General features: G+C 51.8%; 9 protein-coding genes across 9 annotated transcripts; 3 read left to right on the top strand and 6 right to left on the bottom strand.

Moving 5' to 3' along the window:
- Positions 1–500: 500 nt before the first annotated feature.
- V2A60_007327 (serine/threonine-protein kinase) lies at positions 501–2,981 on the bottom strand (the record flags this gene model as incomplete). The annotated part of the gene is made up of 7 exons (XM_083258612.1): positions 501–515; positions 570–580; positions 625–1,338; positions 1,389–1,846; positions 1,901–2,346; positions 2,393–2,602; positions 2,652–2,981. The coding sequence occupies 7 exons, from the start codon at positions 2,979–2,981 to the stop codon at positions 501–503; spliced, it is 2,184 nt and encodes a 727-aa protein (XP_083114738.1).
- Positions 2,982–3,413: 432 nt separating this feature from the next.
- Positions 3,414–5,062, top strand: V2A60_007326 (uncharacterized protein; the record flags this gene model as incomplete). Its single annotated transcript, XM_083258611.1, has 4 exons — positions 3,414–3,463; positions 3,517–3,606; positions 3,651–4,222; positions 4,290–5,062. 4 exons carry the CDS (start codon positions 3,414–3,416, stop codon positions 5,060–5,062), a joined length of 1,485 nt encoding a protein of 494 aa, XP_083114737.1.
- Positions 5,063–5,210: 148 nt separating this feature from the next.
- On the bottom strand, positions 5,211–6,062 carry V2A60_007325 (uncharacterized protein; the record flags this gene model as incomplete). Its single annotated transcript, XM_083258610.1, has 1 exon — positions 5,211–6,062. The coding sequence occupies one exon, from the start codon at positions 6,060–6,062 to the stop codon at positions 5,211–5,213; it is 852 nt and encodes a 283-aa protein (XP_083114736.1).
- Positions 6,063–6,513: 451 nt separating this feature from the next.
- On the bottom strand, positions 6,514–10,042 carry V2A60_007324 (S8/S53 family peptidase; the record flags this gene model as incomplete). Its single annotated transcript, XM_083258609.1, has 4 exons — positions 6,514–7,167; positions 7,227–7,596; positions 8,059–9,066; positions 9,120–10,042. 4 exons carry the CDS (start codon positions 10,040–10,042, stop codon positions 6,514–6,516), a joined length of 2,955 nt encoding a protein of 984 aa, XP_083114735.1.
- A 1,047-nt stretch (positions 10,043–11,089) lies between these two features.
- V2A60_007323 (cytochrome b5 reductase family protein) lies at positions 11,090–11,614 on the bottom strand (the record flags this gene model as incomplete). Its single annotated transcript, XM_083258608.1, has 1 exon — positions 11,090–11,614. The coding sequence occupies one exon, from the start codon at positions 11,612–11,614 to the stop codon at positions 11,090–11,092; it is 525 nt and encodes a 174-aa protein (XP_083114734.1).
- A 1,342-nt stretch (positions 11,615–12,956) lies between these two features.
- Positions 12,957–13,505, top strand: V2A60_007322 (anthrone oxygenase family protein; the record flags this gene model as incomplete). Its single annotated transcript, XM_083258607.1, has 2 exons — positions 12,957–13,029; positions 13,102–13,505. 2 exons carry the CDS (start codon positions 12,957–12,959, stop codon positions 13,503–13,505), a joined length of 477 nt encoding a protein of 158 aa, XP_083114733.1.
- A 1,060-nt stretch (positions 13,506–14,565) lies between these two features.
- On the top strand, positions 14,566–16,177 carry V2A60_007321 (fungal specific transcription factor domain-containing protein; the record flags this gene model as incomplete). The annotated part of the gene is made up of 3 exons (XM_083258606.1): positions 14,566–15,473; positions 15,527–15,704; positions 15,818–16,177. The coding sequence occupies 3 exons, from the start codon at positions 14,566–14,568 to the stop codon at positions 16,175–16,177; spliced, it is 1,446 nt and encodes a 481-aa protein (XP_083114732.1).
- Positions 16,178–19,756: 3,579 nt separating this feature from the next.
- Positions 19,757–20,788, bottom strand: V2A60_007320 (uncharacterized protein; the record flags this gene model as incomplete). The annotated part of the gene is made up of 1 exon (XM_083258605.1): positions 19,757–20,788. The coding sequence occupies one exon, from the start codon at positions 20,786–20,788 to the stop codon at positions 19,757–19,759; it is 1,032 nt and encodes a 343-aa protein (XP_083114731.1).
- A 1,160-nt stretch (positions 20,789–21,948) lies between these two features.
- On the bottom strand, positions 21,949–23,370 carry V2A60_007319 (uncharacterized protein; the record flags this gene model as incomplete). Its single annotated transcript, XM_083258604.1, has 1 exon — positions 21,949–23,370. One exon carries the CDS (start codon positions 23,368–23,370, stop codon positions 21,949–21,951), a length of 1,422 nt encoding a protein of 473 aa, XP_083114730.1.
- Positions 23,371–23,802: the final 432 nt, after the last annotated feature.

Raw genomic sequence — 23,802 nt, 5'->3', positions numbered from 1 at the left:
CCCGAGGATCAGCCTTGAAGCCGTCGCTTGTAAGCTGAGCTGCGGAGCTGGGCTGTCGTCCATCGCCGGCCGGATCAGTCGTCAAGGATGGCAAGGAGAATAATGCGAGAGCCTCAAGGTGATTGCCAATGTGCCGGAAAAGAAGAGTCGCTTTGTCCTCCTCATTTGTCAAAAGCGTGATATTTGTTGGTGTTGATTCACACAGAGGACAGACATGAGCCTCTCTACAGCCGATTCCCCAATTTCGCCGGACCAAAGCACTGACATGAGCGTCACTCAAGCTTGTGTGATTGTTCACGAGGTGGTTCCGCAACTCGCCTTCGCTTTTGAACTCTTCTCGTTCGTGCTCCTTCTCACAGTGCCACGTTTTCATGTGTACTCTCCTTGGCCAATCATTGCCATGAAACTCTTCCATATGTTGCAGCCAGTTCTCTGAAGTGGGGAAGAGCTGCATCGTATCTTGACACTTCTCTGATATGCATACGTACGGCTGGAGGTCTTCATACAGGTGTTTCCTAGGGTGGTGTTAGCATTAAAACACTAAGGCTACAATGCCGGGAAAAGCTGACCTCCATGCACGCTTGGTCAAGTCTTTAGCAGACAAAGGTGCCGAGCAATACGGACATGGGGCATATCTCTGCATGCCTCCCAGACTCGGAGGCTCTGGAAACATGTACGCAAAGCCTGTCTCCTCGATGGAAACAGAGCCCTCGGTGATGCCAGATGGAGCTGTCGTGTTCCGAATTAGGCGTCTCATTCTGACTATGTCGAGCTCGGAGAGATTTGTGCTTGACGGCGTCGTTCCCGCGAAGATCGGGTTCACTGGACGCATGGGCCGGGCTGGTGAAGGGGTTTCCTTGGAGAGTTCGAGTTTTGGGGCAACCTCTCTCATTGATAGAGGGATAGGTGTCGTCTTAGCTGGGGTAGGGACGAATTCGGTGCTACGGGCGCTGATTTTCTCCTCGTGCCTCATCTTGTATAGTATGTATCTGCGTCGGACAGAGACGGAGTGCCCGAGTTGGTCCGTCAAAGACCTTCTGGCATCCTTCAGCCAAGTTCTGGCCAGAATCTTGGCATATCCTGCAAAATAGTCGTCTTGGATGTGGAAATGTGCCGCTAAACTCGAATTCCGCACCGAAACGCTTGCCTTGCGAACCATCGCTGTGAGCTTGATGAGCATATCGACAGCTGCGCTGATGGTGTCCCATATGTTTCCCCTGTAGCATTCCCACTTTTGTTTTATCAAAAGCTCCTCCGCATCGCCATAATCATCATCAACTGTTATCTCTGTTGTTGGAATATCTCCAGGGTCGGCATCATCATGAGGAGAGGATAGTGCTAGTAAGCTGTAAGTCGATCCCCCTTTATGAAGTGGATGCTGTCCTCACCTTCTGTGATTCTCCGTTCAATCAGCTCAAGCAAGCCTATGAATGTTGTCTTGAGATCAGGGTGGTCCTTGAGGCGATCGTCGAGGGACATGCCTTTGCGAGCATCGACCCCGGCGTGCTTCGCCCACAACTGCAACAAATGCTCTAGACCTTGCGCGTGTGCTGCAGATTTGGGGTTTTGGTGGGCGGTGTAGTCGTCAAGGCACCGGAAGCATCGCTCTTTGGCATCGTGGATGCTCAAGTCGCTCGCCTCGGGTTGAGGATCGCGCGATCGGATTGGAGACTCCATGCCGGACCAACCTCGATGGGTTGCAGACGGCGAGCGGTCATAGGGTGTAGTATGTTTCGCAGGAATCTCTGTAGTAGGTGTAGCAAGTACTTTTATGGTAGCTGATGGCTCGCTAGAACAATCGGTGATGGTGCTCCATAATGCAGAGGGTGTAGAGATGGTTGTGTGACTAATTTGCAGTATTAGATCATATTGCTTGAGTGAGAGAAAGGAGTATGTATACCTGGCTCCCGTTGCATCTAAGGTGACAGTCGACGGTTTCGTCATCCAAGGATGCGTATTAGCATCAGCCGAAGATAATCGACTCGGCCCATTAACTCGCATCAGCGAAGCGATAAAATCTTGACCATGCGTGCTAACGGCTAGCTTTTTGAGAGACTCGAGAGGAAAGTCTAGCTGCCCAGCGGCATATTGGAACACCTCAAAGGGGGCAAATGGTGTTAGAGTCGTCAGCATCATGTAGACAACAGCGCCGAGCGACCACATATCAACAGCAGAGGTATAGGAACCCTGGCCACTGTTGAGCCCCAAGGCCTCGGGCGCGGCGAACCCTAAAGAACCTCGTTGTAGTGTATGCAGGCTTGTCGCATCCTGGTGCCTTCGTTTGGTGATGCCAAAGTCAGCAATCTTGACGAACCATCCAGGCCCTTTAGTAACAACCATAATATTCTGCTCGGTCAGCGCGCACTATAGCACATGGAAAGGAAAAGCATACCCCAGGTTTTAGATCCCGGTGGGTGAATCCGTTCTCATGCATAAGCTTCAATCCCTCAAGGATTTGGCTTGTAATGAGCTTCGCCTCGTGCTCTGGAAGCGGTCGGGTGAGGTGCCTCTGCAAATCACCATGCTCCAGATATTCCATCGTTATAAACACGTAATACGACGATTCGTACCATCCGTCCGAGCGCACGAAGCAGTGTGTATACTGGCGTCCATTAGCAAGCAAGCCTCTCCATTACGTGACGCACGCTGACATCTCGATGCGAAAACTTCATGATGGCCTCGAGCTCTCTTGCATAATCCAGAGGCTCCCCTGACGCAATGTTCTTTTTAATCTGCTTTACGGCTCGTCGCCGTGCGCGGCCACCACGCTCGCACCGCTCTAGGTGAACGATGCCGTAGGCGCCATGGCCCAGCTGCCGGTCGCGGAACCATAGCTCTTCGATGCGTAGGCGCCGCTCGTGGACAGAAGTCCCGGACGCGTACGAGACAATTTTCGTGTGAGTCGGAAAGAACTCGGCCTCGAGCCTGGCGTCGCGAACAATGTCAGGCAGGGCGGGGAAATGATGACAGTCGTTGGCCATGTTGGCCGCCTATACGACGCTGTCCGAGACTCCAGGATGGCAGAGACAATCAGAATCCAACCGGAAAGGGTGCATTTAGTGATTTGTGACGGCGATGGAGCAAGAAGACGCATAGAAAGTCGCGTCGTATGTTGAGAGTTGGGCATGAAAGAGGAAGAGGTTCAGCTAAACTCAGCGCCTGCAGGCTGACTGCAGGCTGATTATCATGGGCGACCGACCCCGCACTGCAAAGGCAACCTGCATCACAGTGGCATCAAGCATAGCCTCATCTACAAAAGCTACTTGGTGGTACATGTATTGCCTTTGCTGCACCTTTAGGGGGTTAGCTATATCTCGCACTCTCAGGCCCCAGTCAGATGGTTGCGGTACTTAGACAAAAGGGCGTTCATCGTACCAAGCAAGCAGCAATCTCCCGCCCAGTCAATCAAAAGCATGGCCGAGTTGGTCATGGCCGCGTTGGCAACGGCCGATCTATGTCTCAAGTATGCATTCGACACCTTTGGCTGCATCAGAGCGTATTGCTGACCGACAACAGGTATGGCAAGATCCTCGTCGAACTATACCACGACTCCAAGGAGGCTGATATCGCCGTCCGCGAAAAGATCATCTTCATCGAGGCGACATGGTGTCGCAGGTCGAGTTCGTTAAGCGAGTTGCTCACACCATGAGCAACGACCACTGCCGGATCCAGATCGAAGTACTAGAGACGCTAAACGTCAAGCTTCTCGCCGCCATTGCCAGGATCAAGCCGCTGGCCGCGAAGCGCCGTGGCCCGCATGCCCTTGTGGACGGCATTATGCGGCTAAAATACGTCCTTGTACGCGAGTCGCTTGACAAGGCGCTCGCCGAGCTGGAGCGGTGGCGCGACGTGTTCGACCCGACCTGGTATCTGATTGTATTGAACAAGAGCGAAGATATTGACTCGGAGCTGCTAGAGGACATGCCCAGCGCTCGCGCGGCACCTCGCGCGGCACCTCGCGCATCTCCCCCTTCCGCACTCGCAACAGCGCGAAATCTGCGCCAGTCCATGGCCGGCACCGGGACGCATGTCAACCTTGACGAGGCGGGACTAGACTGGGCTTCGGCGCCGACGATACGCTACACGACGACCCAGATCATCCAGCGAGCCAGCTCAGAGAGGCGTTACCTCGTGGATACCATTGCTTGCGGCGGCGGTGACCTCGATGTCCCGCGGACGCGCGCCAACGCGGAGACCATGGATGGCCATGAAGCTCAAGCAGGTCGATCCCAAGGCCTTTGGGCTACTCGCCTGCCAGGGACTGGTGAAGCGCAGGGACCCTGCCACAGGGCACCTGGCCTCTATCACCCTAATCTTCCGCCCGCAGGCGACCGAGGGCGCGCGCCTCATCAGCCTGCGCGAGGAGTTCCGCTCGCAGCAGCAGCGGGCCTTCAGCCTCACCGCGGTCCTCGGGCTGGCGCGGCGGCTGGCGCTCGCCGTGAGCTTCGTGCATACGTGCGGATTTGTGCATAAAAACATTCGCCCCGAGACGATTGTGCTCTCGCTCACCGAGGACGACGACGACGCGTCGTCGCCCGGGTCGGCCTTTCTGCTCGGCTTCGACCAGTTCCGGAGTGCGCACTTTCAGACGCTGCGCCAGGGCGACGCGGCGTGGGAGCGCAACCTGTACCGGCATCCACAGCGGCAAGGCATGCGGATGAACGAAGACTACGTCATGCAGCACGACGTGTACGCGCTGGGGGCGTGCCTGCTGGAAATTGGCCTCTGGTCCTCGTTCGTGGTGTATTCGGGAGAGGCGGACGGGACTAGGACGCCGTCCTCTGCGCTGCGGCTCAAGCTGTGCGACGAAGCCTTTACGGCCGAGAACGCGGTGATACTCAAACGTGATATCAAAGAGCATCTAGTCGAGCTCGCGAGGGAGAAGCTGCCACAGCGCATGGGGGACCTGTACACGGCCGTGGTTGTTACGTGCCTCACGTGCCTGGACGCGGGCAATGAGGACTTTGGGGACGAGAAGGATGTGTGGGACGAGGATGGTGTTTTCATTGGCGTTCGATTTATTGAGAAGGTTGTTTTTAAGCTCGCGGAGATTGTACTTTAGTATACTAAGAGCATAGAAGCGAGGGTTAGAGCCTAATCTCCTCTCTCCCTCCTTTATTCCCCCTCTACTAATAACCAACTTTCTAAGACCTACTTAAATCATCCTATTATACAAAGATTCGTTTTTTATATGGGTATATAGAAGAAGATTATGAACTATATGATTTGACCCAACATTCTTCAACAGTAGCTTCCGCGTTTTCTGCCTTCTCCTGTGCTAAAATTTCCTCTTGAATCGGGATCTCTTCGAACGCAAGTAGCTTCTTTGGTCCAGGTTTGTCATCCAGCATCTCCGCGCCGTGAAGGACAGTCTGTCCCTCGAGTTTCCTCTCTTTGCCAAAGAGGCTCTTCTTCTTATACCGATACTTTCTGACACGGAACCCAACAATAATGTCAGAAGATTGAAAGCCCAGCGCCTGCATCCTCTCCGACTTGAAGTCGCCTTCCAGTCCTACTTGCACCGGGGCGTCTGGTACACTGGCTCCCGCCTTGGCATCAGCGCCGGCGCTCTTGGTGGCCTCGCTGCCAAACGTCAGGTTCGTCGCGACTTTGAGGCCGGTTACGAGGTACACCGCGGCCGCGTACGACGACGCGACCATGTAGTTGTTAATGGGCCTGGCAGCCAGGCACGCGTCTACCCAGTCGGGGTCCGGGTCAAAAAAGGTCGTCACGACGCTGGCGCAGGAGACGGTCTCCTCGCGGTTGCGCTCGGCACCGGCGTTGGCGTGGCCGCCGACGCCGCTCAGACCGAGCGCCTCGGCCCAGACGCCAAACTGGCCGGACAGGACCTGGCTGCGGCTGGCGTGGAAGCCGGTCTGCGTCGTCGACGAGTACACGTCCTCGGCGGGTACCGGCACGAAGTCGGCCACGTTCTTGTTCAGCGGAACGAGCTCGTCGAGGTCCGTGACCACAGTGCCGAGCCGCAGCGCTCCGCCGGTGGCGGCAATGTTGAAGTGCGGAACGACGTGGTAGGTCGGAATGCGCCGCTTGGATGAAGCCATTGTGCAGATGCTCGTTCGGCTTGCGCTGCAGAGCAAGACGAAGATGAGTTTCTTGAGATGCATCGCTTTTTTTTCCGCTCGGGAAGTATAAGCTTCTACTATATCTCTTCGCGTAGGCAACCCCGCTTTCTCCTCGTGCTGCTGAATTTCAGCTCATGCAACAACACGACTTTCAGGCACCCCTTTAGTCGATGCCCAACGGCGCCCACCTTGGGCATATGTCCGGCGGTCACTTGAGCATTCAGCCGGCTCGTATGTCTAGCAACCTATTTAGTTATATATATGGCCGAGAGTTATACATATGGCCGGAAAGATTCAACAACACAGCTCCTAAATTTATACGACAGATGGTGAGATTCTTATTCTTATTACGATACGAGCAATCGGTACAGAGCTTGTTATACAGATATCTGTTTATATATTATGTTTGCTTTCCCCCCTATGGCTCATTTTACTCATCGATATCTGATGGGTAGCCCTCGAAAGACTGCTCAGACGTTCGCTTAATCCACATATCAGGCCCGAGGCGTGCAATCTCCCTCAGAGCTTCCCGCGTCTTTGGCAGCCGTGTTCCTTCATCCCACAAATGCATCTTCCATGGCTTGACGTAGTCGTAACCGTCCACGCGATCAGAGAGGCAGCGGAACAGGGAGCACATGCCTTGGTAGCGATAAAAGTAATTCGGGTCATCGTACTCCTCGGTCAGGGTGTGGCGGATGAACTCGAGCGCGTTTGCCGCAATACTAGCCGCAAAGGGTGCGGCAAAAGAGGATCCGCTGAGGTAGACTTCTTTTCCATTCCATTCTGACTGAACAACGTTCCCCAGCGTGGAGAAGTTATAGTCGTTTGGCCAAGGCGGCGGGTTGATGCCCGTCTTGTTGCCTTTTCCGTCTGAAACGTGGATGCAGAAGACGCCGTCTGCTTTGGCCGGAAAGGCCCGCGGTTCGTTGCCGCCGCCATTAGAAGCGGCAGCGAAAACGAGCTTGTGTTCCGCGACGAGTATTTTGATGATTTCCGCCATCCCCGGATTAGTAACCTGGCCGAGCCCAAAAGACATGACAATGATGTCCGCGTCGCACTCGGGAGTACGAACCCAATTCAGTGCCTATGGTAGACTCATTTATCAGCTTAGCACCGTGCGTCCAGCCCGAAGTGTCGTCTTACATCAATGATATGTTCTACCCTTGTCAACATTTTCGACTCGGCTATTTTAGCGACGATAATTTCTGCAAAAGGGGTATGTTGGAGCAGCAGTCTGACAATGTGCGTTCCGTGGCCATATGTGTCGTCGTAGGCCATCTCGTCGTTACCAAGGAAGTTCTTCTTCAGAAGGATTCTCGTTTGTGCGGCTATGAGAAAGTCGTCCTCTCCATCGATGTGAATGCCAGTGTCCAAAACCGCAATGCGAATGTTTCTTTTCTGGCGGTCGTGTTTGATGTCCTGTGCCAGTTCGTCGGGCAGCGGCACAATGCTTTCCGTAACAAATGTGGTCATTCGCGCGATGAAATCCTCCGTGTCACCATCAGGACCGGCCCTACATGCTGCTTTAGACTTGGAAACAAAGGCATTCAATAAGACGAACAAACCTCTCTTCATATGCTCCATCGTTTGCGTCAAATAGAATGCACTGTTTTGGCCAGGCACACGGCTTTGCTCGAGTATGATTCAATCCAGATCGGTTAGGTCTGATAAACGTAGTCGGCTCTGTGAGTCTCTGTCCGCTACTGACCGCAGAGCTCCGGCAGTAGTCGTCGCTGGTGACCATGGCTGAAAGCGGACTTGCTGTGGCTAGAGTGGCTTGCTGTAACCGTACATTATGCTTGAACAACGAATGAGGCGACTCGTTCGCGTTTCCCATTTTCGTGGGTGCGGCATTGTGTGTTGCATGCTGTACACTTGGCGCCCTACGCGCGCTGGCGTGTCCTGTGGACGACAATGGGCTGGGCCTGCGCAAAACAATCGTTAACTCGAGGTGACGGAGCTGCAATGCACGTACCTCGTAAGCATAGTTTTTCCTACAGTTCCTGAGCATGCTTCCGGACTTCGACTTGGAGCGGCACTATTGCATCCCATTAGGCTCTTTTTCTCTCGTGACTGGGGCGTGCTCAGCGCAGAACTGTTCTGGAGCTCGATGGCAACTTTAGGATAATTCAGCAGGAGCATGTCTCGCAGAGGTACCAGGATCTTTTTGTAGAAAACCGTGCGGAATTTAAAGGCGGCGCTTCTCCCGCGCGAGTCAAGGTCTTGGAAAAGGAGATCCCGGAAATCCAGGCAAGCGACGACAACTTCTTTGATGGGCTCCACGAGGTCTTTAAATTGGTCGTAATATCGGCACAGAGCAATTGATGGCCAGAGATCGTTGTTTCGATCCTCTTCTTCTAAGGGGAAGATTTTCTGGAGTTGGAGCTGGAGCAAGAGCAGTCCAAACTTGGCCATGAACGTTTCTGAATACGTTTCTGAATAGTCGGAAGGATCCGGCAAAGCCCTTTGTGATTCCTCTAGGAGCTCAACAGATAACGGAGAAGGGTAGTAAGGCCGTTTGAAGTCCAACAGCGTACCGCTCTTGGGAAACTCGATGAGATCAGGTTGCCAAACATCCAGGAGCCAGGGACTACAGTAGAGATGGAAGACAGACTCAGAGAGAAGATACTGCACGGTGACCACATTCTCCATCAAGGCTTCCTTGTAGTTGAGCTGCCTATCGTTTGGTTCCTGCTCGGGTGCTGAAAATTTCGTGAGCCACGAGTCGAGAAACCACCTTGTACTCCAGGTTTCTCTGCTAGATCTTGCAGTATTGGCCAGGCCATTCCCGCCAAGGACTTCTTTGAGCGTCAGGAGTTTCTCAGGGACAAATCCATGCTGTTGTGCAAGCTCAGAGCTCTCAGGAACAGACTCGGTGAAGATCGCTCGGGCTTTGCCAAAGTTTAGTGTCAGGCACTTCTTCCTAGCCTCCGCGAGGCGGAAATCTATGCAGCCCCGGAACGGGGGCATCGAAGGTTCCTCACTAAACACATTGAAGTCAAGTCAGCATTGAAACTGCGGTCGAGGGAGGTTTACGGACTGCTGGACTCTGCACGGCACTGGATGCCACCCTGGGCTCCATTGCACTTGGAGAGCAAGAAGCCGATCCTACCACCCCCGAGACCAGACAGATGAAGCTTGGCAATATGCTTCGGGGGCTTGCAATCGTGCAGCTGATTGGACAGAAGTTCATAGACCTGCTGTAAGTGGTCGCAAGCAGTGTTCGCCGCGTCAACTATCTCCATAACATCTTCAGTCTGATCGTCTGTTGGATCTTCCGCCATGATCAGACTTTCAATGCCAACTGCTGATTCAGGCAATGCTGTGTCAATGGCCAGCTGAAGAATGTCGCAAGTCTCTAGGATCTTGGCCTCCATCTCTAGGGCCCTGGTGAGATTTACCAGGGAGCCGCTCGTCACCTGGGATAGTGTTTTGCCGTATTCTGAATGGATTGCAACATCGCCTGACTCCAGCAACGAACGAAAGGACAGCAGGTACTGAATGGCTTCGAGATTTCCATGTCTGTAGTAAGGCTTTTGATGTTTCTGCTTGTCGTATTGAGTTTTGTGGATTTTCTTAGCAACGCAGCCGGCCTCGACGGTTAATTCTTTGATGAGATAGTGGCCATCATCTGACTGGGAAGCAATGAGATCTTGTAAGACGCTGCGAAAGTACTTGGCCTTGTCCTGGACGTCCCCGTCTATTAAAAGATCTAGTTGACGCAACAGATCCTGCAGACAACTAGATATCTTGCTTAGGGTGCCTGTGTCGAGTGTCAAGAAGTCTTGGGGTTCGGATAGTCCAAGGAGTTTGAAATGCAGTAGGCTCAGTCCGCTGCGGACGAGCGACGTTCTTTCCAAACCAGAGGTGAAGACTGGTAATACCTCCCTGGCAGTAGTCAGATATGTTTGCAGGTCCACAGCCATCTCGAGGCGAGGGGGACTGGCACCGCCGCGCATAGCGAGAGGCGCAAAATTCGACATGAGCTAGGTGGTCTGCACTTTGCGACCCTTTGAGCGGACCTGGAAGCTGGTGACGGCGATATTGGCTGGGACCGCCGAAAATTGAGGAGCTTGCCTGCGTGCCTGCTCAACTTCCTTCAGCCGAGCGAGGCTGAAGCCGTGAAGATTGGTACTCGCACTGTTAAAGGTGCGCTAGCATGCTGCATGCGCACAGTGTTGCATACGCACAGTGTTTCTATCCGCCTGCCGACCTTGCATTGCGTCATTTCCCAACATCCAGAGCTCGAAAGAGGGGTACATTCAGGACATCTAGGCTTCTCAGCAACTCGCCCGCCGTTACCCCTGCACAGCCCGCGCAGCAAACGCCGGTACAGACGCCAGCGAGACTGTGTCGACGAAACACAAGATGGAGACAGAAAGGTGATTTCCCCACGCTCGCCTTATGTATCATGCCCAGGAACAAGGTATAGATCCGTCGGCGAAGCCTCTGTTCTGGAAGACGTGCTTCTTCTGCGATGATGCCTACGGTAGCAAGATACAGATCCCCTCGGGTCCGATCGAGCCGGCACCGTGCCAGCATTGGCTTTGCCACTCCTGCCTGATGGAGCGGTTCGCGTTGGCTATTATCTCTGAGGAGGAGATTATCCAGTGTTGGGGGCAGGTTATCCCTGCGCGCCTATTTCGCAGGATCCTAGTAGATCCCGAGGTGAACGCACTGGCGCTGAAGCCGTGTCGAGCGTCGGCCAAATCGAGTGTGTACCACCAGTTTATCTGGGCCCTACTACGGAACCGACTATTTGATAGCGTATATATAGCAGATCAGATCTGTATTGCTATTGGTGACGACGAATGGCGTTGGTTAGTAGAATCGGCTTTAAAGTGGAGTAAGAGGTAGTCTATATTAAGCAGGGTAATAGTGTATAAATAAAGAAAGGGAAAACGCCTATAAAAGAAGTATTTTTAATATTCATGTTTTAGCTAATTAAAGGAGATACTTTATAAAAGTATACTTAATAGGGGCTCTTTACGCACTCTATAACAATATTAAAACTTGTGAATCTGTTCCTTTCCGTATCCGAGTTCTTCCAGCAGCCCCTTTGTAGACCGGGTGCCGAGTAGGGCCGCCTCCATGGCCGGTGGCCCGCATACATAGACCTCGCATTCTTTGCTACCAAGATCCGGCAGGGCATCTTGAAGCAGCGAGGCCGTCACACGCCCTCTCGCCAGCGTCGAATTCTCGCCCGGCTCGCTGACGGTAAAGCGCACCTTGAACCGATCTGGAAACGTTTGCTGCCATTGTTCCATTTGGCCCTTCCAGAGGATGTCTCGGTCGCCGTTGGCGCCATAGATGAGTGTCACGGCGGTCTGATCCTGGGCGTTGCCGAGGATCCCTTGCGCCAGCTGATAGCACGGCGTGATTCCTGCGCCGCCCGCAATGAGAACGACGTGGCGGACCCTATTTGGCGTCCACTGCGGCCCTTTGATGGCGCCGACGAAGATCAGATGCTGCCCGGGCTGCAATGAATGGAGGTGTGTGCTGGCTTTGCCACCCGGGTACTGTTTAACCATTAATTCGATAAAGCCGGGTTCGCCTAGTCAAAGCTCCATATCAGCTGCATGCGCGCGAAGAGAGAGAGGTAAAGGGCGCATACAAGGAGAATTAATCGGTGTATAAGGTCTCAGCACTGGGAAATAATATCCCCTGGGCCATGAAAAAGTAAGAAGGGCGGCTAGATTTGTCCCATTAGCATTCGTTTCAGTGCTTGGAGAGGCAGGTTTAATGCAAAAAGGGCTCACATGTCAACGGGAGTCCACTGATGGCTTCGGCGTCTGGCAAACGGAAACGAAGCCTCTTTGTGTTGTGATTGACTTGGACGGAACTCTCCAGAGGCAGAGACAAGAGTGCCGGGCCACCACCGAATATTTTCTTGGTTGATGCTGTCGAATCGACCGCTTTGGTACTGAGCATCCTTCTTGAGATTCCAACTGCGGCTCCGCCAACAGCAATAGTGCCTAGAATAGCGGCTGCCCTTGACCAAGTGAGTGTAGACGTAGCTGTCATAGTGTTTCGCCAGGGAAAACAGTAGTAGGAAGGGACAGCTTTTTCGTGGCTAGCCGAAGAATGCATTGACATCTTTTATAAGTCCTGAGTCTAGCGTTATCATGCATAGTACCCCACTGTATAAACAGACGAGATGATGAAATAATGGTACGGAAAAGTCAGTGCTTTCAAGCCTGGCGAGACACGGATTACATTTAGAAGCAGCGATGTGGAGATAGCACGAAGACACGAATAAGACACAAAAATATAACGCAGGTATACTAATAAGACAGCATTGATAGGAGGTCATTGGAATACCATTATTCCTTATGCTGTGCTGGACAATGGCGGCATCTCATTGCCCGGGCCCAACAGTCGGTCGGTCCCGAGTCGGTCCCGGGTGTAAAGTAGCCCTCTCGTCTTGTTTTACGGCGCCCCACCCGAATCTCGGCCATCGGCATTCTTCGGTATACCGGCCGGCTAGTGGCCGTTATTGAAGTTATCAAAGCGATAATAGTTTCATTTGCCGTCGGTGCAGCAATTTCTTTATCAGACCACTGTGAAAAATTGTCCAGGACGGTTCCGGCGTTGCTATTAAAACTTTATGTCAGTTTAGCCCTGCCAGTATAGTAATTCCCTACCTACTTGGTAGCGGAGCCCACAGTAGAGGTTTAGTGTTAATGTACCTTTGGAATTAAATTTTTGAGTGGACTAAAAGAACTCAGTATTCGGGCTTAATACTGATAAGCCTCGTTCCTTTCTTTTAAAAATGCTCGTTTCAAACTTGGCCATCTATCCTCTAAAGAGCAACCGATTCTCAGCGTTGCCTGCGACACGCCTCATCACCCACCTAACACCGCTAAACTCAAGATGGCGCCATCACAACTTACCCCTTCTCTCGTGGCTGTGGCCACTGGTATAGTTGGCTCGGTATGGACTTCAGGTATGATGCTACTCCGCACGCGAACCAACGGCCATGCACTTGCTGACCATCCCATGCTGCTCCTTTGCATAGGCGCCATCGCTTCGTTGACCCTCATTGGGATCCCAGCAGCGCTTGCTACCCCTCAATCCCCCGGCATTGTCTGGAACGGACTCTTCACGCGTGGCATGGCCGTCATGCCCAAGGTCGCCATCACTACAGCGCTGTGCTACCTCTACGGCGCCTATGAGGCGCGAGGAGAAAGGGCGACCAGGACGCACCTTGCGGCTGCAGCCGGCCTTGTCATGTCCATTATTCCGTTTACCTTGGTCTTTATGAGGAACACCAACGAGATGCTTCTGAAGGGCGCGTCGGAAACAGTGACCTCGACGGCAACGCGCGAGCTGATTTCCAAATGGGGCAATCTGAACCTGGCCCGAAGTCTGCTCCCACTTGCCGCTGGTATCTTGGGGCTCTACGGCTTGCGCGAGAGCTAGTAAGTACGTTGTACATGACTACAATTTGCAGGATAAGTGAGTTCCCTGGATCAATTTGGTCCGACAGGTATCGACCTTGGTCGGAGCTAGTCGTCACGCGAAGATAAAAAAAATATTATTTAATATCGCTGAGATCAATGTTATTTGCTGATCGATTCTTAAAAATTTCGTATAATTGTATCTAACGCGGCGCTGATATTCCATGTGAGCCTAACAAATCTAGACTACCACCACAAGCCGCGCGGCGATAAGTACTTATTTAACATAGCTATTTCGAATACAGATACGATTTGTAGTTCGTTAAGAAGGGTGTGGACTAAATCGGCATTATAAGAGGTATGCTTGCTGACCCGCTGGGCGGGATAGAGTCTTAGCAGAAATGCTACTGTTAAGGACCTAATCACGCTGACCACTATGTGAAGCTGCTGCAAATAGTGTCTTATCACTAATGAAGCTACTAAGCTAATAGAGCTTTTCTATATTACCTCTACTTCCTTTGCTGTTAATGAAAAACCACTTATAGACAAAATAAATATTGGAAACAGTAACTCGTCTTATAATAAATAGAGAGGGCAGTCGCTCGTGGTAGGCTTCTCACAGCTTTATTGTTTAGAGTCCTAGTATCTACAAAAGCCTATACTAACCAACTACAATACCCGACCAGCTACGTCCTATCAGATAGGTAGTTACCCCTCAACTTAATCTTTACAATTTTACTACTACTGATTACTACACCACATCACGCCTAGAGCTTTAGCTTAAGGTTGATGAGGCTAATTATCTTGTTACTAACTACGTTTATTTTATCCAGGCGACACCATTTCGACCTGCAGCAATGAACCAGGCGACGTCGCTGGAGGGCAATGGGCGCAAGTATCGCTCGAAAAAACAGCGGCCATGCGACCTCTGCCGAACACGCAAAATCCACTGCAAATTGCAAGCTGATGGTGCCGAATGCGAGCTCTGTCGAAGGCTTAAACGGCATTGCACTTTTGTTCTGGGGCCTTTGAGGCGCAAGTATCGTGCCCGCGATAGGAAGGAAGATGACGCAGCAGCCGAAATGTCCCAACAACGGCGAGCAAGTCAGGATCAGCTTGAGCGGCCTGACTTGAGCGATATGCCACTTGCAGTCAATGTCGGCGAGGCCAAACGAAATGAAAGTATGAGCATGGACCTGGGTGACAGCGATTTGTGGGCGCTGCCAACCGATATACGACAGCCATTCGCCGTTCAGGACATGTCCAGTATTCTGGGCTACTATGGGCTCAGTAGCAACGGTGGAGTTTTCGCCGGAAGTAATGGCGCATCGGGAGATGGTAGTGACGGGATCAACATGATGTTCACTGAGCCCTCGGCAGACTTTAGACCCGACCCTGTATTCCTTCCGGTTGCGCTGTCACCGACCCCCAACATAGCCCGTCCAACTTCTCAAGGCACAACATCAACGAGCACATCTAGTGGGTCACCTTCGGACGCGAACAGCTCCTCCAACCAACCCGATATTCGGCCTCTCCAGCATGAAGATGAGTTTACTCGACGAGGAAGCACGGCTCAGCAGGTCGTGGCCCACACCTATAACTCACAGTCGTCGTCGTGGCCAGCCGAATTCTCACTAGAAGCCAAAAAAGGATACTCAAACCACTTGATTAGTCTCTCATGCGAGTCAGATCCGTTCCTTTTAAAGCATTACCGGTACGACACCCACGACAACTACCACATGTTCCGTCTCGACTTCCGCAGAGTTGGCAGCGACACTCAAACTTCCAGCCGGCGTGAAATGCCCGGCAGTGGCAGCCAGACATCTACTGCCAACGTCCCAATGCAGTTCATGATGAGCGACGAGGCGATCTGGAAGGAAGACTTGAAGGCGACAGAGAGGTACATGTCTGGTGGAGGCACGGAAGCTTCAGACCAAGTGCTGCTTAACAAGATCGTGGAGCCAGAGCTTGGAAAAAATCTAGTAAAACTGTGCGCCAGCTGAACACTTCGTTGACTCTCTTCGTTACTACACAGGGGTACAGGTACACAAGATTCGTCCACCCTCGATACCCCGTCCTCTCATTTATGGATCTTAGGCGCATGCTGGACTCAAACACCGTCTTTCATGTTCCCATCGGCATTCGAAGTGCCGTCTACGTCCTCGCGGCGCCCTTCACCTTCCTAGATGACGAACTTAGTGTCTCAAACGGCTACCTCGGTGTACCGCCGATGACCTCTGGGACATTGCCCAGCGCAGCTTCCAACGCGATAGCTGTTTCTCACACTTGTCATTGCTGCAGTTATGTCTTCTAATTCTGCATATGCCACCACAGAATTTCGTCGTTGCGGAGCCTGTTAAGTTCTGGGCTCTTTCATGCTCAGCTGTGGCGATTGCAGAGAACCTGGGGGTAAATATCGAGCCGAAAGATTGGAGATTGCCGAGAGAGGAGGTCATGCTACGTCGGCGGCTCTGGTGGCTGACTCACCTTGGTCACACGTGGCATGCCCTCGTCTGTGGGCGACCTTCTCATCTACATGAGTCGGACTGGTGTGTCTCTAGCCTCACAGAGGACGATTTCGAGCAGGGGCCTCAAGATCTGACCATTCGCGAGGCGGTGGCGCAACACATACCCATTTGTGTAGCTCAATGCGAGCTCGCTGTCATTGCCGCAGACGTCTTGAGGGAGTTCTAGTAAGCCGAGAAGACAAGCATTTTCACTTCTATATAACTAACGAAATCTAGTTCTGTGAGGGCAAACTCGGAGTCGCTCGCATTAACGGCTCTCCTCAGCAGAGCGCAAAGACTACGAGCACGTATAGAGAGCTGGAGGCAGACGTTGCCATTTCTCTCAAAACCTGTTCTGGAACTGGACGAACAGGACTTTGAGAATGGTGCAAGTTTGCGATTGCAGCATTTGACGCTTGAGATATTAATCTTCCGCGCCCTACCAAGGCACCGCGAACTCAGCCTTGTAGGCAGCTCGAGGGCAGTTTGTCACTAGGTATAAGTCACTGATAAAAAATACTGTTGTGCAGGGTAAATTCTCTTGTCTTGTCGCTATTCTTTCCGAAACCTAGAAGCGATGAATGTACCCAATTTTTCTATCTGATAACCACCTTCAGCACTAGTATGGAAGCTGTTGACAAAAACTTCATCGACAACTTTGATTTTGACAGTCTTCAGTACCTATGGTATCCATCAGATCCTTTTTAGAGCGCAGCAAAAGACGCATCAAGGCCACCAGCCAGCTACTGCTGGCAAGTACCCTTCCAGTTGTTGCACGAGCACGAGCCGCACTCCTTTTTTCACGTCTTAGTCAAACTGTACTCAGTGATGATGAAACAGATTTCTTACCCTATCAGTCTTGCAAGCTTTGCCAACAGGGCAGAATCGGGCCTCCAAGTCCGGGTTGCTGCCGGTAGACTCGCTGGCAACAGCGAGACCAGCAAGAGCCATGAAGAAAACGACCGCGGCCTTCATTTTTTAAGGATAAAGAAAGAGTGTAGTGTAGTTGTGATGTGAGTATGGTGTGTGATTGAGTGATATTGAAAGTTCTCATGTAGTCCCTCGGTGGACATGCCCCCTTATATACTTTTCCCTGAGCCTTAGATGCCAGCACAAATGATAACACTATTAGTTGAAATCAATGCATCTTCCACTCTCTAGACAGGGAAGTGGCAATGGAGAAGGGTATTCGGCCTCGGCAGTTCAATAACGTGAAGTTATATCATCCGTCGGCTTTACCTTGGCCAGACACGGGCACTGCTATATCCAACGCCTATACAGTGGAGATACACATGTAGCACGGGCTGCAGAGCCTATTTTCCGGATAATCAAGCGATATCTCGGCCATCGTAACTGTCGTATCATGAGCAAAGCTGTTGTGAGCGGCTGTCGGCCTTGGAGAAGAGGATTAACCTATCCCTGCATCATCTCGGATCTAAACCGAAAAGAGCATACTAATACAGTCGCGAAGAAGTACAAGCGGAAATCTATTCCGTTTGAAACATTCAGAATTAGAGACATGAGTGGGCTGTGCCAAGAATAGCCCATCGTATGAGAGCGGCGATGTCGTATTCTAGCAAAGTGAATGTCAAGGACATAACGCCCGGCATCAGCAAAATGATGTACCAGCAGGCTAATAAAGACCTGTTACGCAACTATAATCGGAATTAACCTATCTCAAACACTATCCTCACCCCTGTCCGTTAACCCAGCCACCTCTAGATCCGTGGTCAAGTATTTGCTTCCTGTACATGAAATCCCGAAGACGGGGAATAGGACTTTTTCGTCCCGTATCGCGCCGCAGGTCGCATAAGATGACTCTTCCATAGTAGCAAGCAAGCACATCTCGCAAAAGCTCGAATGCAGTATCTTATGGGCAGTGGGGGGAAGTGGGCGGAGTGGACGATTCAACAGTTGATTAAAGAACGGTAGAACATACAATTCTAAAACAACTTGCTCGTAGCACTGTGAAAAAACTGTTCTACTCTGGTAGACGAATAAAAGCTTATCCATCTGGCAAAGGATGTATCTCAACCATAATATAACCAGGATTAGGCAGTCGCATTATCACCGATATTATAGGCGTGAATTCATTTCTCTGGCACAATATCTAGTATATAGCTTTGAGAAAATGCCTCTTTTTATTTTCCAACGTATCTTGAAGTGTGTCTCTTTCGAACGCGCATTCATACTCCTTGAAATATGAATAATCTTCCTTCTGTCACATTTACGCGAGCAATTCTTCTTCTGTGCTGAGGTCACAACTGGTATACTGGACAGGGTCAGGGATATTTAAAGTGCGCAGACGCGCCAGAATAAAAGCCCGTACGGCTCTCCGCGGGTCCGATCAGAGAATGAGGGAACGGAAAGAAAATTTCCGACTCCACATTGAGGATCACTACCCAGAAGTGTGTACTAGAATCCTCGATCTGGCGATTTCCTCTGAAGTGGCGTTCCCGACTGCCGCGACGTCCGGACCAAATGCGGCAACCGGTAGGACATGGTCGTGGCAGTGCGGGCAAGTCACTTCGGAGTAAAGAACAGGCAGCCTGAGCTTGACTGCGACCATCTGCCAACCCCATCAAATCTTTGGGTCAGAGTGCACGTAAACTCCATCTTGTCATCTAGGTCGGCAAAGGAAACGCCACAGGCCGTCTATCATTCCACCTGACCATTCAGTGGTGTCATCTCAGGGCCGGGGAAGGAAACTATCAGGGTGATGGTTTCCCTTCTTGCCACGCAGCCTCCACCGTGTCAGCAACATATGTCCACTCCATCATACGCCGTTTAGAAGGGCGTAACTGGGCTGTGTATACCCATGTTCCTGGATGATGGCCGGGTGGTCGGACGACCGGGCGGGCGCATCTACGGCATGTACAGCCAGGCAGATTATCGGTAAATGACAGTTAAAATGGGGAAGATCCGCTGCGGCAATTGAAATGCAAAATACTGCCAGTGTGGAGAGTCGGTGGCGGGTCCAGCAAAGCATATGACGATCATTATACACCTCACGCAGTGGGTGCGTGGCAGCGTGGCACGAGTACAATGTGTGATTTTGAGTTCAACCCCTGCTCAGAAGACTACCCAGTCAGTACGGAGCTTTATGGAGTGCAGTGGAGGTTTTTTGTAATAAGCAAGTGGTGCAGCAAAAATACACAGCCTTCTCCAGACGTCGCCGTTGACCGGAACCCTTAATGCTAGGCGAGACAAGGATTTCTGCAAACGGCTCTATGATGGCAACACAACTGCCGAAATGGCGTGTGGTCTCTTGGCATTACATGTTCGTCACGGAATGGACGGCGTACGAACAATCTTGCGGCAATACCCGTACATCTTCTATCCGGTCGGTTAGCCAACGGGTTCGCACCACATCAATCGGCGGTATACCTTGGATTTTCTCCTTTGACAATTTGAGTGGCAGTTTGGATTGACATGTTGACAGTGGCCGCAATGTGCAGAGCAAGTCTTACCTCTTACGTACCAACGGGACCCGCGCTCGGCGCTGTGAGGCCGGCGTGGCCATTCTACTGTGCGCTGGTTTCTTGGAGCAAGAGGGGTCACGCCCGCACTTACGCGAAGAGGGTATCAACACGCATACCTTCGGACGTCAGAGATCCGCAATGTTGTGCTTGTGATCGCTCCTACTATGGACACCGTGAATGTGTTTCGACAGCTGCTCGTTTGCACTTGTGATGGTATGCGAATGCGGCATCTCCTGCACAGAGTCAATCCGAAACAAACCAGTCTCTTGCGCAAACCTCGCATGCTAACTCATCTTGAACAAGGAACGCTCCCATGTGGTTATAACAGTGGCTATGACAGTGGCTATGACAGCGGCCATGACAGCGGCCATGACAAAGCTTCTCTGGTGAGAGATGAAGAACAGCAACCCTAAACCAAATATTGCCCAACACGCGCGAGAGGGGAATTGCAAAGGCACAAAATCGGCAACCATAGCATCCAATTGATCCAGGATGGTACACGGCCTGCGGCTCTTGTCAGTCACCCATGCGATTGTGCAATCATTTAGGACACTGCCGGCGCCGTCGGCTGAGTTACAGTCCCGTGGGAACAGAATGGAGCCAAAGTGCGGCCAAAAGTCCCCGTTCCGGATGTTTTCCTCTTCACGACGCATATCGGAGACAGCCGCATGGTGAAGTTGTCTCGCACGCCGTGTCAATGCATGGGACTCGCCCAGCATCGCAACCGAGGTCCCAACGAACTGTAGACTGACCGACTCGGCTTCCTCCAAAGCCCCCTGACCGAGCAAGACGGCTGCCATCCCGAGACCCTCGGCCTTTTTGAGCACTGTTTCGTTGGGCGCGTACATGCGCCGAAATCTGTCCGAGAGACTTCTCTCATAGTCAGCGACCGGCGATGGAAGCGGAAGGCCCCATTTTCTGTGAAAGGATATCAGCAAATGCTCCATATGAAGCAGACTGAGCGTGTCATCTTCCGAAACGCTCTTCACACTGGAATACGCTGCGAGAAGTGCGCACTCAGCGTCCGCCGCCCGGTTCTGATTGACCAAGGCAAGACACAGTGCCTTGACCATCCAAATGTAGCTTAAGCCTTCTATCGTGGCAAGCCAGAATTTGGGCCGCTGGATTATTCTGTCTATGGTAGGAATCATGACGGATTCAACCTCCCTATAGCGGCCCTGCTTTAACAAAATCGTGCCATAATCATACGTGGCAGGAAAGCAGTTTGGATACTCGGGGTTGTGCGCTAGCTGTGCTAGCTTGTCCAAGTACGGATCCATGTCTTGTTGCCTTCGTGACGCATGGAAAGCGGCCATGACCAGCTGAGTAGGTGTCGGTACGACTCGAGGCTGACTTGCCCACAAATTGGCAGGTAGTTCAGAGAACTGCGCCAATAACATAGCCTCTTGCCACCTCTTTTCGGCCACAGATAGGCATGACAATCGTTCAAAGAGCGCATTTATAGGCGCTCGCGGCGAGGTTCTCTAAAGTATGCTCCTCATTGTCATTGGCTTGTGCATCCATGAGTGTTGAAAGCTCACAAACTTGTCCTCATACGATGATCCGTGACCCACAGATCGCTCCAAGGCCATGGCAGCGGCAGGTTTCAAAAGCTTCGAGAGAAAAGCCTTGTAGATACTCCTCGTGGTGGCCCGCGTAGTCGTGAATTTGGATGCCAACGCCATTAGATGGACGATTACAACCAATGTGACGAACTGCTGCTCTTCAGTTCCCTTCTCAAGAACAGCAACAGCACGTTTGCAATACCTTTCGAACTGTTCCAACTTGGCATGAATATGGAAGTGCGTAAAATAGTGCTTCATCAAATTCGACAAATAATCCCAGAGCTGGAGGACCCTAGCGTCAGCTTCGTTATCTTCTTTGAGCTCCGTAGCTTCTTGTAAAACCTGCAGAACATTCCTGAAGTCTGCCAGCGAGAGCTGTATTGGGGCCGGAAAAGACTGAAGAAATGGTGTGCAGAGACATTTAGCAGTGTTCGCAGCCCAATACCTCTGGTCGGAAAGTGTGAGATTGTTGCGTGTCATATAGTGAACCAACGGATGCATTGACAAGAATATCGTCTCGTCTTCGTATTTGCGGTAAAGCAACGCCAGTTGGTAAAGGTCGGCCACCGCATCATGGAACTCGGCTCTTCCTCCAAATATTTCCATGTGGTCGAGAGATCTCTTTGGTGTGTCATAGTCCTCGAATAACATGTCGGAGGAGACGACGGAGTTGTCTAGAAAGCTGAGGAAGACTAGAAGTTTGGCGGCGCATGGGTTTCGGACTTTGATCAAATCAAACGATATCTGAAATGTCTTGAAAACCGATGTTTGATGAATGGATGTTCCATCAGACTGCTTCAGAGTGCTGATGCGATTTGAATTTAAAGTCTCCCAATAATACTGAACGCCTTTGCATGAGATCAAAGCTCCTGCATGCTCGACGGCCAGAGGAAGATATCCTAGCAGTCTTACTACTTCTGCAGCACGGGGGAGGAAGTCATGTAGTTCCTGGCCCCATAATTTGGCTTTCTTGAGAAGAAGAGATACCGCACATTGTCATGAGTCAGAGCGCCGACCTCGAGCAAGAAATCATAGCCACCGGCTTCTCGACTCTGGCTTGTTAAGATGATGGCGCCATTGCAGTCGCGCGGAATGTATAGGTTGATGTCCACGTCAGGGAGTCGAGCGTCGTCAAAAATGAGCAACCACCTGCCCGTCTTATGAGTTTTAAACCAGTGGTGCACCATGGAGATGTTCTTCTGCGTAATGTGATGTCGCGCGTGTGTGTCCGCGTCCGTCGCAGGCACCTCCGGGGCAAAGCCGTCATCGTTGCCCACACGACGAGAGCGGATTTGAAAGGCAAGATCACCAAAGGTTTCCTGGAGAGCCTGTGAATCGGTCGCGCAAACTTTGAAAATCTCGGAATACTGATCTCCGTACCGCGCGGCATAGGCCGCAGCTAACTGTGTCTTTCCCACGCCGCCCGGACCCCACAGGCATACTCTGCCCTGGCGGTTTCCAGATCTTGCTTCGTTCAGGTGGCGGTGGATTTGGTCAATCTCTTCTTCGCGGCCAACAAAGTTGATGTTTTGGATAAATGCTGGGTCGTGGCAGTAGGCCATCGCGGACGGCTGATACATTGTGCTGTGCTTCGGACGAATTTTGCTCAGGACACCCTTGGCGTATGCAGCTGCCATCGCCGCGGCGTATGGTTGCCATTTTGCATTGTCATGTTCATCGCCATAGTTACAGGCTCCCCTGATCACGCCTACAGGGATGCGGTTCATCATTCCTGCAGCCTCCATCTCCAGACCGATTACATTGTACGTGTCTCGTAGTTCATTCCTTTTGGTCGCGCTGTATACAAGCTTTTCGCCAGATCCAATCGGGCCGTACCAGACTCTGGTGCGATGTGTATCCGGTCGTCGGCTGCGTTTGACTATTCTCTCTGTCCCGAGTTCATCAACCTCATATAACCGGTCCTCGTCCTGGCCCGGGTCGACAAATGTCCCATCAGCGTGCTCGATATGCTTCATGTCTTCATAATGATGGAGAAATACTTGTGTGTCGTTTGGTGCATCGAGTTGGATGGCAGCGATTGCTGCCCGAACAATTGTCGCGGTGTTTGCCAGGGCATGACCATATCTCAACGGCCGGAAGCCGTCTACCATCTCCCTGCCCAAATCATACGCTATCAGTCCAGCACTATCTCCTTCTGACAGAGCTACCAGGACATCTCCGAGGCGTATGTCGCGCTTCCGGGGCCCTGAAAGTAGTGGCAGGCCAGCAGCAACCCCCACGAGCAGTCCAAACCAGAGATTTGGAAAAAACACTTTGACTTGGCTAGCTAGGGCGGCGGCGGAGCCCGAGCCATACTCCTCGCCAGCTGGCATCGTTGCAATGATAACATTATGACTGCAGACATCACCGGCTTTGAATATATAGTCATTGCCTCGGCTGACTGGAAAGTGGCCATCGTGTATGTTGTCTAGCATCTGTATGGCAGCTTTCGCCTCAATTGTGCGAGGTGCTATCCACGCAACTGTGTAATTATCGGGATTTAACTCAGGCATCAGGATATGCAGGAGAGATGCATGAGGATCTCGCGTGGTGATGAAAGAGAAAGCAACAGAGGTTACCAGGCCGGAATATGTACTTGGTGGACCATGACACTATAAAGGGATCACCCTTCTGAGCGCGTCACCTCTGGGAGAAATTCAGAGAGGAGTAGATGAATAAATGGTAAGGAGCTCGACCCTTGGTGGCGTTGCAGCTGAATCTCTTTTGAAAGAGGCTGAGACAGATTGACCTTGCAGCTGAACAAA

Source organism: Cordyceps javanica, chromosome 5 (assembly GCF_051103115.1).
Source record: "Cordyceps javanica chromosome 5, complete sequence".
Taxonomy (NCBI): domain Eukaryota; kingdom Fungi; phylum Ascomycota; class Sordariomycetes; order Hypocreales; family Cordycipitaceae; genus Cordyceps; species Cordyceps javanica.
The sequence above is the reverse complement of the archived record's forward strand: the minus strand, read 5'-3'. Positions and strand labels throughout refer to the sequence as shown.